The 15,294-nt window shown below is 40.8% G+C and overlaps 2 protein-coding genes across 3 annotated transcripts in view; both read left to right on the top strand.

The window, feature by feature from the left end:
* Positions 1-15,294, top strand: part of macf1a (microtubule actin crosslinking factor 1a) — a 213,889-nt gene that overhangs the window by 96,646 nt on the left and 101,949 nt on the right. The window contains 14 exon segments of the mRNA XM_051136559.1: positions 7,314-7,480; positions 7,564-7,676; positions 7,802-7,908; positions 8,017-8,136; positions 8,325-8,420; positions 8,691-8,818; positions 8,910-9,003; positions 9,298-9,452; positions 9,873-10,293; positions 12,118-12,195; positions 12,577-12,738; positions 13,097-13,201; positions 13,309-13,404; positions 13,488-13,613. Coding sequence (XP_050992516.1) covers positions 7,314-7,480; positions 7,564-7,676; positions 7,802-7,908; positions 8,017-8,136; positions 8,325-8,420; positions 8,691-8,818; positions 8,910-9,003; positions 9,298-9,452; positions 9,873-10,293; positions 12,118-12,195; positions 12,577-12,738; positions 13,097-13,201; positions 13,309-13,404; positions 13,488-13,613 — 1,968 coding nt within the window.
* Positions 292-7,157, top strand: LOC127181691 (uncharacterized). Of its 2 annotated transcripts, none has more exons than XM_051136562.1 (2): positions 292-3,684; positions 6,620-7,157. In XM_051136562.1, exons 1-2 carry the CDS (start codon positions 2,614-2,616, stop codon positions 6,674-6,676), a joined length of 1,128 nt encoding a protein of 375 aa, XP_050992519.1. In that variant the 5' UTR covers positions 292-2,613; the 3' UTR covers positions 6,677-7,157. The 2 variants fall into 2 exon arrangements, with proteins under 2 accessions (XP_050992519.1, XP_050992520.1); XM_051136563.1 differs by lacking the exon at positions 6,620-7,157 and adding an exon at positions 3,864-4,052.

Raw genomic sequence — 15,294 nt, 5'->3', positions numbered from 1 at the left:
TCAGCGGCAACACGAACACAGATTTGAATGTTCAGATCACACTGGTCGAACGCTGCACGGAAGAAAGTTTGAGGAATCAAACAGATGAATCATTGTAATTTAGGAACAGAATCATGTTGGTATTTGAATCGTGTTTGTGATCTTTAACGATCTGTTAAATTAAAATGCTTTGTCATATTGGTGATGACACATCTATTTCAACATGTTTATCACAAATATTATAGGCTACTTTGCGTGTAGCCATACTTTGGAGCGCTATGCGCTTAGATTAGCGAGCAAGGTCCTGGCAGATCGCTAGTTCAGGTCTTCCAGATGGGGAAAAAAAATGAAGCGCAAATAGGACTCCATAGGCGGCATCGAAATTTTTATTTCACAAGAAGTATCTGATTCTGCAATCTCGATATTTTAAAAATGTTACTGTTTTTGCTGTACTTTGGATCAAATAAATGCAGGCTTGGTGAGCAGGAGAGACGTTTTTAAAAAACATTAAACATTTTACTATATATATGTGTATATATATATATGTATGTAGGAGAGGAGAGGCGATAATGGTAGCTGTGAAATAATGTGTATGTTAAGGGGCAACAATTAAAATTGCAGGTTCATTCTTTTCTTGCAGCCGCAGGCTGCCAACCAATTGAAGGCTATTTGATTGGTGTGTATGTGCGTGTGTGTGTTGAGCTCTGAGCTCACCAGGCATCAGAGCAGGCAAGGGAGGGAGGGATGAGCACGTGGATAGGAGGAGAGAAAGAGAAAGGAGGAGGGAGAGAGGGAGGAGGAGGAAGCTAAAGCAGCAGCAGCGTATTCTGTGAGGCTGCAGCAGACTGGAGATGAAGCTCTTTTTTCCGCTGGTGCCTACCAGTGAGAGCAGAGGAGCTACCCAGCAACTGAGAAGAGGACACATGCAACCTGCTATTACTGGAGCCCCTGGCTTCCTCTCTCCCCGGCAGGCCTTTTGAAGCACACCCACATATACAGCGACACATATGCTTTCAATCTCAGAATCGGGATCGCTGAACCCTGCAGGCACACACACATGTAAGTTACACGTTTTAATTTGCACCCAGGTTGTGCAAAGGAGAGCACCGTATCAATCGGATCAATTTCGCCATGCTTGACTGATGGAGCTACGCTTTTTTCAGCACTCTTCTGCGAGGCTAACAGTGCAGCTTCAGGTTGGGGGAGGATTCCTTTGGATTTCCCTCTTTTCCTCATCCAGCCATGGTTCAACTACCCAGCCCAGCCCTGTCCTGGCGGCGTTCTAATTAGATTTTACAACCAGAGAAGCTGACAGTATCAGGGAGCGGCACCTTGTCAGTTATCACTCTTTTTCTCATCGGCTCACCCCAATCTAGGGACGTACACTGGTTAGTGGCGGAACAAGGAAGACAGGATGGCTTGAAATCATGTTTACTTGATATACGAGACTGGACTATGTGCTAAACCACATCTGTAAAGGTGAAGGTGAGGTCTTCACTCATGTCAGTGAATGGGATGCCAGTTCCCGTGGCAGCAGTGGCGAGACGCTTAGTACCTAGCCCCTCCCCTTCTTTCTCTTTAATGTCTGGAGACTTGTTTTAATGGAGTTTGCATGCCTGGGAAATGAAACACTCATAGCTACAGGTGTGAAGACTAAGCATCACCTGACATGGGCTGGTTATGCTTGGCTGGTGATGGGAACAAAAAAACGTTAAGCTCTGATGGGTTATGAACTGCCTGGCTTTGCACTTTTGTCCATTAGCAGCTGATCTGGGACCTGTTACACAGGTTTACTGTAAGCGTCCCACAGGATTTCTACGACTACTACCCAACGCATTACCTACCCTATGTGCACAGAGTGCAGTGATCAATAATGCATACTGAAGATATTCAGAGAAGCAGGTGTTTCTAGGCATCTTACTGTACGCACGTGAACGCTTGTTCAGACATTGTTTTCTTTGCTTTTAGTAGCGTGCAAGCTGATGATTAGTGCATCCTAATGATGCATCCTGATGCAGAGTTTTTGAGCATGTGCATGTGTGCTCACAGGAGTATGTCTTTGTACGTCTGCAGTGCAGTTTTATCGTGGTTCTCACCTTGAAAAATATCTACAGTGTAGCAAGTCTTCGAGTACCATGACAAATGGCCTGCATTTAACACATAGCTTGTGAAATGGGCTAAAAGGCACTAGTTTTTCTTCAGTCAGTGCTGCATCATCTCTGCATCATGAGAGAGGGAAAAAACATCAAATGCTTTGCCGTAGGATTTTAATATTTTATAAAGGACAGTAACCTATATTCAGCATCAAGTCCAGGAGGCTTACTAGGACCCTAAGTGATATTTGGTTTGGGTTAACTGCAACATTGCCTGAACGACAGACCAAGCAACAGGAGGTATGACTGCTGTCCACACCAAGTTGAGACATGATGTCCTGGAAGAACCTCACCCTGTACCAATCCCTGTTGTCATGGTTCATACTTTTTGTCATGATTTTTACTCCAGATGAGTCATTAACTTAACAATTTAATTTACCTTACCAGCCTCAGGCTGACTGTTTCGATCCCATTGTGGACATCTCCTTTTTCTTGCCTTCAATTTTGGCTCTCTTTTATTGTTACTCTGGCTCTATGAGATATGGGGAGCTCCCTTGGTTGTGTGAAACAACCCAGAGATGCCGGACCAGGTGGTGCTGCACCACTATCACCCAAAAGAAAACTTCGCTTCAGGCGAAAACGAAAGGCCAAACAGAAGTTAAAAGGTGCCAAAGGGGAGGACAAGAGAAGCCGCGTCCTTGAAGAAAAGGAAAGTGGAAGCGTTGATGTTACTGAGGAGTCTACAACAAGAGCTCTTGATTCAACTAAACTGGCATCTGGACAAATTACTGAAACTGAAACTCCCACCAATGTTGTTCTTGTTCCTGGTATGGCCCCAATATTTGGAAGCACAGGGACATTGCGGGGCAGCAAGATGGCTATTCTTTCTCCAGATCCCAGTCCAGCGTGGCTGGGGGCGCTTCGCCAGTTTGAGGTAGAAGGGCTCAGCGAAGAATCACATGCTGATTTAGAACAAGGCAACACGACACCTGGAGGAGGAAGAGTCTGTAAGGTTCGAGAGCGAGTTCAGGGGGTATTAGAGAGACCTTGTCTTTTACGCTCCAAACGTGGAGATCCAGAAGTGGAGAGGGAAGGAGGGGACGTGCATGGACAGAGTGAACTGATGTTCGGGGAGCCCTCGGAAAACGAGAAGAAGGGAGTTGTGCACATTCGTGAGTTTGGAGGGCAACTTTGTGTGGTCCGAACTGTCTATCCAAAGGACTTTGGGTCGCCCGTCTGGCGTGACAAAGAGCTTGAGGTCCATTCTGGACCTCCAGCTGCATCTCCTGTTACTGGAGGCATTATGAAAATACAAGTGCCCACAACTCAAGGGCGACCACCCGGGGAGAACGACTCTGGCAAACCAGCAACAGCTGCACCTCGGGAAAAAAAAGGAAGAGAGGTCCTATTGGAGAACTCTGCTCAGGAAGGCTTTGGCCCTCCTCCACAAGATCTTCAGTCTTCAGGTTATGCTAGTGATGTGCCTCTCACCTCGCCTGAGACGGGAGGCGCTGTTCAGACTGACTGGGGGAGCTCCTCTGAAGTGCTTGATTCTTCTGTGCTTGAGAGTCCCATCTCCCCTCAAGAGATACCGACTCAGACTTCTACCAAGGTCAGATTTTTTTCTCTCAGTCTTTTTAAAGCTTTCATATGGCTTTTGTAGCATAAAAAGGTAGGGATTAAAGCTGAAAATGCTTGGGTGTGGAATGAATAGGGGTGGAATAGGTGTTTTTGTGTTTTGTACTTCATTCTATTTCTACGTTACTATCTCATGTGGCTTTTTTCTCTCAGCCAATCAGCTGTGCATAGAAAACAGCAAATCCTTCCTGAACCTCTCCCAGGAGCCTAATCAGTACTGCCCAGACCATCTCTCACTGTCTGCCTCCTTCCCTTCCCTCCATTCCTCATTATTTCCCTTCCCTCACACCACCCACTCTCTTTCCTGTCATTCCTGATGCTCTAGGTTCTGTATTTGAGTGAAACTGGCTGGCAGTGCCAAAACATGATCTCAAATGATGTTCACAGACTTTTTTGTTAGCTGTTCATCTTTTTTCTCTCTGCACCAGTGATTGCTGCATATTTGTGTCTGCTGCCTGCCCTCCCTTGCCTAGTGCTCCACGTGCACATTTAAAGAGTTATTGCTGGTGGAGAGGGATTTCATGGCCTCGTTACAGATGTTTCAGCAGTGTGCTAGCAGCACTTGGTTTATTAAATGCTCAATCTTAAGCATACTCAAACCATGACTGTGCATGGCATTTCAGTGATGTCCGCCTAGCTGTATTCCTACCAGTGTATCAGAAATTCAGCATAAATGTGGAAACAAAAGCCAGCATCAGACATCAAACAGTCAATGGTTGAGTGTCTAAATGCACTGTCTGGCTATAGAGAAAGCTGTCTTCTAGAGAGTTCAGTACAGGATGTGCTGGCTGCAGTCATGATGTCATGAAATTTCCCTACATATAAAAAAAGATTGATTTGATTTGCGCATTAATCAGGCCTGTAATCTTTGGGGAAATGTTTGCTATCTGCATTTTTGCTTTCCTTTCTTTCCATTACATAATGTTGCATTATTTCTGTCAAGACAACTCTCTAAGAGTTTAGCATGGTAATATACATGGCAATGTTAATGTGTTTGGTCTTGGCGGAATAGATCTGCTACTGTGCTGCTGTGGCTGAGACCTGCTGCTGCCAGTACATCCACAGACATGCTGCTGTGAGCATGTAGAAATACTGTGCTGCACATTTAACAATAAATGGATATGGGTCATTCTACAGAATTGGAGTTGGAAATGGTTTTTTTTTTTTTTTTGTCCAAAAAATGTGTATGCATGCAAATTGTATAATATCCAAGGTACACATTTCTAGTAATTCTGCAGTTAATTCTCATTTGTATTTTCAGAAAGTATTAGATTATTTGTCCTCTCCCCAAATTTGTCTATACTGAAACCCAATTTGTCTATACTGAAAAACATCCCATGTTTTGGTAGTGACAGCACATTTTAGTAGTGGCAGTAATGCTTTGGTAGCAACCACATCACATTACAGGAGTTTAACTTGCATACTAAAATATACTGAAATACAAAAAAATCGCATAACTGTACTAAAATTTTATTTCCCCCAAATATGAGGATTATGTGTTCCCTTTTGTTTTGGTAGTGACAATTCTATGGGATAAAAAAACAAAGATGTCACTACTGAAACTCCACCAACTGTTTTGGTAGTGACAATTTTAGATACTTTTGAAGTCAGCTCAAAGATGCTAATAGCACATGGTAAGCTAGCACAGTTCTGAACAGTGGTACACATATAAAAACTAAATGTTATGGAATAACTCCCAAAAAAAAGTGTAATTGCACATTAATTGCAGAAAAAAATGTGTTTGGTAGTGACGTTCCTTAAAGTTACACACAGATTTTTCAGACGTTTGAACACATTTACCTCAAAATGAAGAGACCTATTTACTCACACCTTTTAGCTATGAGAGAGGAGGACACAGGAATATTTCCTGATCATAAATTTGTGGGTTTAGTTAAAATCAGTCTTGGCCAATAGACTAACACTGTTTCGGTAGTGACATGAAAAATGCGGGACATGTTTTTACAAGTTTCATCATTTATAAAGAAAATATAAAATGAATGTTTTTGTTTGTTTGTTTGTTTTTTCTTTGAATTTCACTTTTTAAAAGAATCAAAAAGATACTTTTAAAAACAACAATGGAAAAAAAATAAAAAAAAAATGTCAATGTCTTTTTTCATATTTAGGGGGTAGTGTTCGGAACAGCCACCTCCCAAATGAAAGTTCTCAATAAATGATTATCATATATATATTGAGCTTACTAATATTTTAAATATTATTGTTTCAATAGATAATAGAAAGAAAGTACCAAGTCTGTAGAAAAGCCCATATATAACGCATGAAAGTACCGTGTAGCAGATCTCTACAGGTGGAGCTGGGGAAGGTGGAGGGTTTCTGAAGTGCGTTGCAAATGCTACAGCAAGCATTAGCCAAATATTTGAATGTTGAGCAACAATCTTATTGGCTCCTGATGTGAACTAATCAGCTGCGCCTTGTGAATAATCATGTGATTATATCAGATTGAGTTACGACTTATCGCCTGCGCCGTCTAGAGTTTCATAACATACTTTTAACATGTTGATCTGGTAGATTTGTTGATTTAAATTTTTTATTTGGTTTTGCATTTCATTTTATTTTAGACCTTTTGTTTGTTTGTTTGTTTTCTCATATATCCACTTATCATTGTTTTATAATCAAATGCCCTTTTACATTACTGATTGTAGCACTTCCTTCACTATCCCTTAAGCCCACACTACTTCAAATTGTTACAGTGCACACTGGCGTGTGTTCATTTCCCGGTAACGTGCTCAGTGTTAACTGTGATGTAATTAGACTATTTGAGGGTTGCAGCTCATCACAAATCACAACTGTCCTTACTCTATTATAAGGTCACGTACTTAGTCATCTGCACTCTAATGGAAATACCAGCGTGTTACAGTACGACCTGTCCACTGTTTTTATGACACACACAGCATGTCGTCAAACCCAGATTTATCTCTGCTGTCATGGACGATTCATCTCAAGACTGATTTGATTCAAGTGGTCTTGTCTGGAAAGCACATTTGACGGTGATACCAAAAGAAGAGGTAATGTTTGGGTGCATTTTTATGGCTCAGAGCCTGGTTGATTGGACTAGCTTTAGAAATCTGTCTGACCTCACCTTCTAATCATCTTTGGAGTAAGAGGCTCAGGCTAGGAGAGTTACTGTTCTGTTTCTGTATGTCACCAAATTTGCTCAAGGTAATCTTGACCTGCATTGACTTTGTGAAGATCTATGATTTATGTCTGTCTATACTCTCAGAACGGTCTGCATCCATGCCAGGATTTAAAGTGCTCTATGCTAGCTAGGCAAGAAAAGAAGCAGGCAGGGATGTGAAGAGCAGCATATGAGAGGGATGACGAAGGAATACAGATTAGAGCCTGGCACAGACAGATACTGCGGATACTGACTTCCTTTGTCAAGAGAAAGAGGGAGTGAATATAGAGGGAAAAAGTGAAAGGTTCATGGCCTAGCTGTGGGTCACTTGTGCGTTAGAAACAGTGGCTGTCCCTAAAAATATGCAGTAATGCTCAACCTTTTCAGTGGAAGTAAGAGGTAATTTTCACCTCTGTATGCAAACCATTTGATGAAGTTCAGGTACAATATAAGCTCTTTCTATTTACCAGATTTCTGAGATCTATGTGAGCGGTGAGTCAGGTGACCTCACGGCGAAAGAGAAGCTGCTGCTATGGAGTCAACAGGCCACAGAGGGCTACCCTGGTCTCCGCTGTTCCAATTTCTCCTCCTGCTGGAGCGATGGACGCTTGTTCAATGCTCTTCTGCACAGATACAGGTTCATACGGAAATACACATTAAAGCATAATTGATGCTCTCCTGGGTGGTGGTCTCATGATCTCATGACATTGTGATTTTTAGGCCAGACCTGATTGACATGGAAGTGGTTGCACAACAGAGTAACCGTGAGAACCTGGAACAGGCCTTTGAGATTGCAGAGTCGTTAGGGGTAACGCGACTTCTAGATGCTGAAGGTAACATTGGTGTCTTATCTGTCTTTAGATTTCATCCATTCTACAAATAGAAATTATGTGCTTAACTCCATTTGTCTTAGATCATCATTCGCTTTCTTAGTCTTTTTATTCTCTCTCTACGTTAGATGTCGATGTGTCGTCGCCAGATGAGAAATCTGTCATCACGTACGTCTCCTCCATCTACGATGCTTTCCCCAAGATCCCAGAGGGTGGAGAAGGCATTGCAGCTCATGTATGTTTACTTCACAGTGCACTCACTCTCTTCAGGCCTTACCTTCTTTCTCTAATGTACTTAATGTAATTTGTCTTTTGTATATTTTCATTGTTTTCTGTTGTTCAGGAGGTTGACCAGCGATGGACAGAATACCAATCTGGCTTCTCTTCTCTGCAGCAGTGGACCAGGCAACATATGGCCCTCATGGCCAACAGGAGCTTCCCCCACAATCCTGTGGAACTCAAGGTAAGAAATCTGAGCAAAGAGAACTGGATACATACTGCCTTACAATCGGCTAAAAAGAGGTCCCTTACAAGGCAGCATATTCACTCAAACAGCCTTGTGTCTGGACCAAACCTGTGATGCCTTAAATTGCTAATCACCGTTTGATGTGTCCATACTTGGCTGCTTACCAAAAGTCTCTTCTTCCCCAGGCACTTTACAATGAATATGTCCACTTCAAAGAAACAGAGATCCCTGCGAAGGAGAGAGAGAAGAGCCACATTGAGCACCTTTACAAGCTTCTGGAGGTGAGATAGACTGTTACGAAGATAAAAAGGGAGTGACAGAGAGAGATTGAGGCTGACCTTGATTTTGCAGCTAAATGCAGGCGACACTGTTCACAAGAGGCACAGTGGAGCTGCACATTAACAGATTCAGGCTAATGTAGAGCGCAGTGCTGCCATGTGGGAGAGGTGGAAGACTGACAGTATAAAGAGAACACACAGGCACACACTCAGAAAAACACTAGGAAAGCTTCTTTTCATGTTAAAATGATTGATGGTTTGGATGTTGTTTAGGCGTGGATAGAGTTCGGGCGCATTAAATTGCCTCAAGGGCTACACCCTAATGATCTGGAGGAGGAATGGGGAAAACTGATCCTGGAGATGTTGGAGAGAGAGAAAGCACTGAGACCTGCTGTGGAGAGGTTAGTGAGTTCATGTATATAGAAAATGAGTGCTGCATTTAGAATTGTAGGATTTTTTTTATGTGTTATTTATGCGTAACTATGTTCTTAGGTTGGAGTTACTCCTACAGAAGGCCAATAAGATCCAGAACATGGCTGTAGATTGTGAGGAGAAACTCACGTTGGCGAAGAACACTTTGCAGGCTGTAAGTATTTTTATTTCTACATTTCTGCATTGAATTCAATTTTAGTAGATTCATATTTCCATGAAGGATACAGGCAATGCTACTTCAGAATATGCTCAAAAGAAAATACGTTCTAAGACCATTTGGAATATCATGTCAGAATCGTTGAAGATGCCTTGAAATCTTAGTAAGCGACTTGGATTTGGAAAATATATTGATAAGTCTCTTAGATCATCCAGTTTCGTTTGTTGCATGCAATTGCTTGGGTATTAATCATTCAGAAATGTTTAGTGCTTTATTGTCTTCTTTCCTCAGGACATGTCTCAGCTAGAGAATGGGCAGCCGGTACGGTGTGAGAACGAATTAGGGATGTATCTGCAGGACTGTGAGGCTTTAGTCAGACAGCTTCACCTTGACCTGCAGGTCCTCAGAGATGAGAAGTACTACCAAGTGGAGCAGCTGGCATTCAGGTAAGATGAAGAAAAACAAAAATGTAAAAATGTGTGTGAACACCAGGCCACAAAGTGGAATTATAGGCAAGAATGAAGAACAGGAATTCATTTATTTATCGTTGTTTAAAATATATTTGAGGTTTATATTTCTAATTATTATTTCCAATCTTTTGTGATTATAATAAAGGGATAGTTCTCCCAAAAATGAAAAATTCTGTCATTAATTACTCACCCTCATGTCATTCCAAACCCATAAGACCTTCGTTCATCTTTGGAACACAAATTAAGATCTTTTTCAGCAGAAATATCTTAATCTGTGTTCCTGAAGATGAACTAAGGTCTTACGATTTGGAATGACATGACTGTGAACAATTAATGACAGAATTTTCTTTTTTTTTTAGTGAACTATCCCTAACAGATATCATTTCTCTTTTGTAGGGTGTCATGTCTGCAGGAGGAGCTGGTCTCTTTGCGCCTGCAGTGTGCCAGTGTGTACAGGAAGGGTCATTTCTCCACAGGGGGTCTGCTGGGAGAGCATGCGGGTCAGATGGGTTCCCCAGGCGGTTTGGCTACACTGGGAGCACAGACACTTCTGGGAGCAGTGGGTGCTGTGGCATCCCTGCTCAGACGGCCGATGTCTCGCGCAGACCTGGTAGCCATGTCTTCATCTGAGGACGAAGGCAGTTTGCGCTTCATCTATGAGCTGCTGGGGTGGGTGGAAGAGACGCAGGACCTGCTGCAGCGAGCCGAGTGGGGTTCTGATCTGCCATCTGTAGAACAGCACCTGCAAGACCACCACATCATTCACACAGCAGTGGAAGATCTTCTGAATAGCCTCAAAGAGGCTCGAAACTATGAGGTACATGAACTATGAGGTCTTTCACACAAATTCTGATGTAGTTTCAGCTTCAGGCAACATGACCATCCCCATCCTGTCTTGTGCAGATTCCACACAAAACTGGAATGCAAAGCTTTTTGACTTTGTGTGAAGTCTGGATGTAATGATATCAAAATCTCACGATACGATAATATCATGATATGAAGTCCACAATACAATATTATTGCAATATTTAAAAAAACAAAAAAAACAAATGAAGACTTGGGGGAAAAAAATAAAATTTTGTACAATTTAAAAGTGAAATTATTCAATCTAATGCACTAGAGTTCCAATCCATGTTCTTAACAAAGAAAGCTTAAGTCAGAAAAAAAGTCAATTTGTAACTGAACTTTAAAGGGGACTCAACCCTCTTTTGATTTGTGCTGTACTGTCTCTGTCCAGATTACATTCAAACTGGTGTTTTAGGAAGCCAAACAAAGAATATAATAATAATAATAATAACAACAATAATTTTATATTATTGTTATTCCTATAACAGTAATAGCCATATATTGTAAAACAGTTGCACTGTAAAATAAATGAAAATGAATATTTTATAGGTATATTATATTTGCTTTACACTACAGTAGGGAAATTACAATACTTCTTTCCTAGTTTCTAGATTTGAAAAAAACATTGTGAATTTGGACTGCAATAACGGTAGCCATTTAAACCGCTAGTTGTCAGCAATTCGTACTGCACCTTTAAAGGCCCATTTTCCACAAGTTGATATGATTCTTTAGGGTCTTAATGAAAAGTCTATAATATACTTTGGTTAAAAATTTTCGATGGTAGTGTAAAACAACATCCTTTTTACCTTGCCAAAATCAGCTCTGCAAAAATCATCCCATTCTGGTTGAGGCTGCTTTAAATGCAAATGAGCTCTGCTCGCCCTGCCCCTCTCTTCTCTCTGTGGAGTGACGAGCCTGTTTACTTTAGCCATGTTTAGCCGCTAAACTTGCTAACTAGCACATTATTAGGAAAGGAGATCGCAAAGATTCATAAAAAAACCCTTCTACTCACTTCTGCTGTAAATGAAGCTGGATCACAAATGATTCGCGCGAACATAGACGGATATATGTAGATTGGGAGGTGCATTCCCTTCACAAATAAACGTAATCCACTGCATCTTTAGCAGCTCAGATGTCAGGAGTAAATGGCAACCACTATGTTCGTTATTACATCCAGCAACACAACACCTCAATCTCTCAATCGGAGATATTCTTGTCAAACTTACATCCCTGCTCCGGCATCGAAACAAAGAGGGCGGACTGTTACAACTGATCTGAGTTAAGACGCTCATGTCAATCAACTATCGTGGGAGCGGCCTCTGTTGGTGTGACGCCACAACGACAGGCATCTGAGAATGGCTCGATTTGAAAAAGGGAATATTATTTTTACAGATTAATTAAAAACCACTGCATGGATTTTTATCATTATAGGGTAGATATGTACATACACTGGCAACACACATTAATGTTCAAACAACATGTAAAAGTGAACTTAGCATCCAATGATCCCTTTAAAGAGACATGCACCAAAAAAGGTCTTCTGAACAGAGCTGTTTTTGACAAGGTAAAAAGGGTGTTTAACACACTCATTGAGGAACTTTAAACAAAGTATGTTGCAAACATTTTTAATGAAGACTCTAAATAATCATCCAATGTCCCCTTTAAACCTTTCTGTGTATACATCCAACATGGCAATCCAGAACTGGTGTGAATAGACTGTGAATAGAGCAAATGTAATACACACTGCACACTTTTGCATAAGCTATAATTTATTTCTTCATGTCCTTTCTCCCAGTCAAGGGTCTCGCCTAATTTACGTAGCAGTTACTCTGAGACTCTATCCAAGCTGGAGAACCAGTACTGCAAACTGCTGGTGAGTTTTTCTGTTTTAGCATTATGATAAGTAGGCATATGTGAGTGTATTTCACTTCATTATACACTGCATTATGGATATTACTGTTCTCTAATCTCATCAGGGTGTGACAGAGTGTGTCTTTAAAGAAGCAGAATACTGAATGCTTGAGTGTGACATGCATTAGAGTGCTGCAAAACACCTGCTCTTGACAATATATCCACACCCACGCTCGTCTCCTTAAATTAAACGAATCAGTTCTCCATGAAAACATGTGATTGTTCAAAAGACCTGTAAGGCCAATTCGCCAAGGGTGCTTGCTTACCACGGGTAAAGCATCGGACTGAGCGGTTGCCCGTGTCATATGGCCAATGTTATGAATGTTGTTTTGTGTTGTCGCAGGAACATTCGTCATGGCGACTGCGTTGCCTAGAGAGCCTTCGAGCTTTTGTGTCCCACTGCACTGAGGAGCTGATCTGGCTCAATGAGAGGGAGGAGGAGGAGCTGGCCTTCGACTGGAGCGACAGCAACACCAACATGGCTGCCAAAAGAGAGCAATATGCTGTAAGATATACTACCTCTGGCCACTACATGTTCCTTTACTGATTGTTTTTTTGCCTTTTCGTGCACCTTTTTTATCCACCTTATTCTTCAACATGCAGTAAGCGATAAAACTTTTTGCACTGCAAACCAGTGTGTTCATAATTAAGATAATACATTTAAAAAACATGCACTTTGAAATATCAAGCAGCAAAATTAACTGCTTTGTACATCTAAAAATAGCTGGACGCGGATGAGACCGGAAGCCAGACCCATAAATTTTACAAATGGCTGCATCCGCTCTTACGGGAAAAATAAGGTGGATGAACATTTCTATTATAATATTTAAGGTTATAAGTAGATTCTCCTTATTCTCTCATAGGACATGAGGTCAGAGCTTGAGGAAAAACAGGAAGTGATGCGCACTCTCCAAGAGACAGCTGACAACCTATGTCAAGAGAACCACCCAGCCAAACAAACAGTTGAGGTGAGCTGTTGACCAATATGAACAATCTTAACTCAGTGACCTCAGTAAAAATCATTTGATATCAGATTCGGAAAGTAATAGTGACATTTTGACCCCTTTGATCACAGGCCTACAGTGCTGCCCTGCAGACGCAGTGGCAGTGGATCAAAGAGCTCTGTATTTGTGTGGAGCAACATCTCAAGGACAACACTGCCTACTTCCAGGTACTGAGTCACGCTTTTCATTAGAATAGCATTCAAAATTACAATTTTAACATTACAATTAATTACATTTTTTTATTTTATAGTTTATGAGTGATGCACGGGACTGTGAAAGCTATCTACGTCAGCTACAAGACACTATTAAGAGACAATACACCTGTGACAAAAACAGCAGACTCGGTAGACTGGAAGACCTCCTGCAGGACTCCATGGTGGGTCTTCCCTCTTATTTTAAAAACAAGCATATTTTAAATATTTAATTTTTATTTATTGAATCAAAATTCTGAATATGCTAAAATAGCGCTGACCGTAGATGATGTTATACTTAGTTTAGGAATTTGAATGTTCCAGTGAGTGCACAGGAGGTGGTGAGTGTCCTCACATATGACAGATGGCACTATGAGAAAGGAGTTGCACAAGAGCAGGCAAAGCGATGGGCATATCCTCTTTGGCCATACGGAAGAGAGACCCAGTCTGGCACAAGTGCATTAGAGTTTAATAAGGGAATGAATGCAGTTAAAAATTAGATCAAAGCTGGGATGAATTATCTTCTTTTTTTTTTTAAATGAAATTAATTAGAAAAATAACACTAATTCCTAGTTTTCCAGCAGCACTGAATGTTATTTACACAGCTTATTTTTAAATGTAAAAAATCTACTGTACTTAATAATTTTATTACTACATTTTCCGATTAAAATTTACACCTTTTTTTTATTTAAAAAATAGGTATTGGTTGATTGCTTGCAATGCAATGACATTTACAAAATGTTCTAGAATTGTTGCATTAGCTCATAATTACTACAAAATTAAAGTAAGCAAGCATCATCAAAAGCCATTTAGTAGGGGTTCAGGCGCATAGCGCTGAAAACCTATTGTAATTATTAGAATGGTCGCGGATCAGCGATCTCCACGAAAAACTGATCGTACAGACCAAATCGTAAGTTGTAGAGATTTGAAACTTGGAGGGATGGTAGTACTCACACCGCTTACAACGTGACCAAGATTTACCCCAGTCGGCCTGATGGGGCGCTACAGCAATCAAAAGCACAAAATCGCTTATAACTAAACCATTAGTCGCAAGCTCAAGTGTCTTATGTTTTTGAAATCCTTGGAAAAACTTAATGGAAAAACATAAAAAAGCTGTAACTGCACAACTGTCCTATCAACATGAACATCGGTGTGCATGGTCTTGGTCTGAAGTGCCACAAGTGTCTACAAGGACATTTGCGTATCTCAATAAACATGGCTGCCATTGGCTGACGAAGTTTGAGCACCTGTTCTAAAGCACCTGTTTCGCTCTAAAGATAAAAAAAAAACTACTTTTGCGAACTAGTCCTAGGTTTATCGCTTAATTTGGGAAAAAAAAAAACACTGCAGTACAATTCTTTGGACTCTCTAGGCCAATTATTATCAAAAAAAAGTTTGTAATTTACCCTTTGGGAAGCTATAACGGGGTCGTTTAGAATCAGGGCCTGTACAAATTTACCCAAAATGCTATAAAGCCTAAAGGGAAACTCAAAACTTCACAAAACGTGCTGAGCACATGCGACAGATGATTCTAAACAAGCATACAAAGTTTTAAGGCGAATCTGGTCACAGCTGCTGCTGTCATAAATGTTTAAATAACGTCATATTTCTATGGTAAATTACCTGGATTTGCCAAAAATGTTTTTTTAATAATTGTTTTAGTTGGGTACAGCCTTGCTAATAATATGTGATGTATTTTTCCTCATATGCTTAAATGCCTTAAGCGTTTAAACACCGGTAATCACTGCTTGCAGCTCTATTTTGAGTTTGTGTTTATAATTAGGCATGCATTTGTTTAATTAAAATATTTATGTTAGACAAACTTTAACCATATTTTCTTGTTCTCCCAGGGGATTCTTTTAATTA

The sequence above is a fragment of the Labeo rohita genome, chromosome 19 (genome assembly GCF_022985175.1).
Source record: "Labeo rohita strain BAU-BD-2019 chromosome 19, IGBB_LRoh.1.0, whole genome shotgun sequence".
Classification (NCBI taxonomy): domain Eukaryota; kingdom Metazoa; phylum Chordata; class Actinopteri; order Cypriniformes; family Cyprinidae; genus Labeo; species Labeo rohita.
Note: the sequence above shows the minus strand (reverse complement) of the source record. Positions and strands in the feature narration are given on the sequence as shown.

Excerpts from the sequence above, each read along its gene's own strand:
- LOC127181691 (XM_051136562.1), top strand. The coding sequence starts at position 2,614 with ATGGGGAGCTCCCTTGGTTGTGTGAAACAACCCAGAGATGCCGGACCA. Across the intron at positions 3,685-6,619 it reads CGACTCAGACTTCTACCAAG|CATGTCGTCAAACCCAGATT; the intron begins GTCAGATTTTTT and ends TGACACACACAG.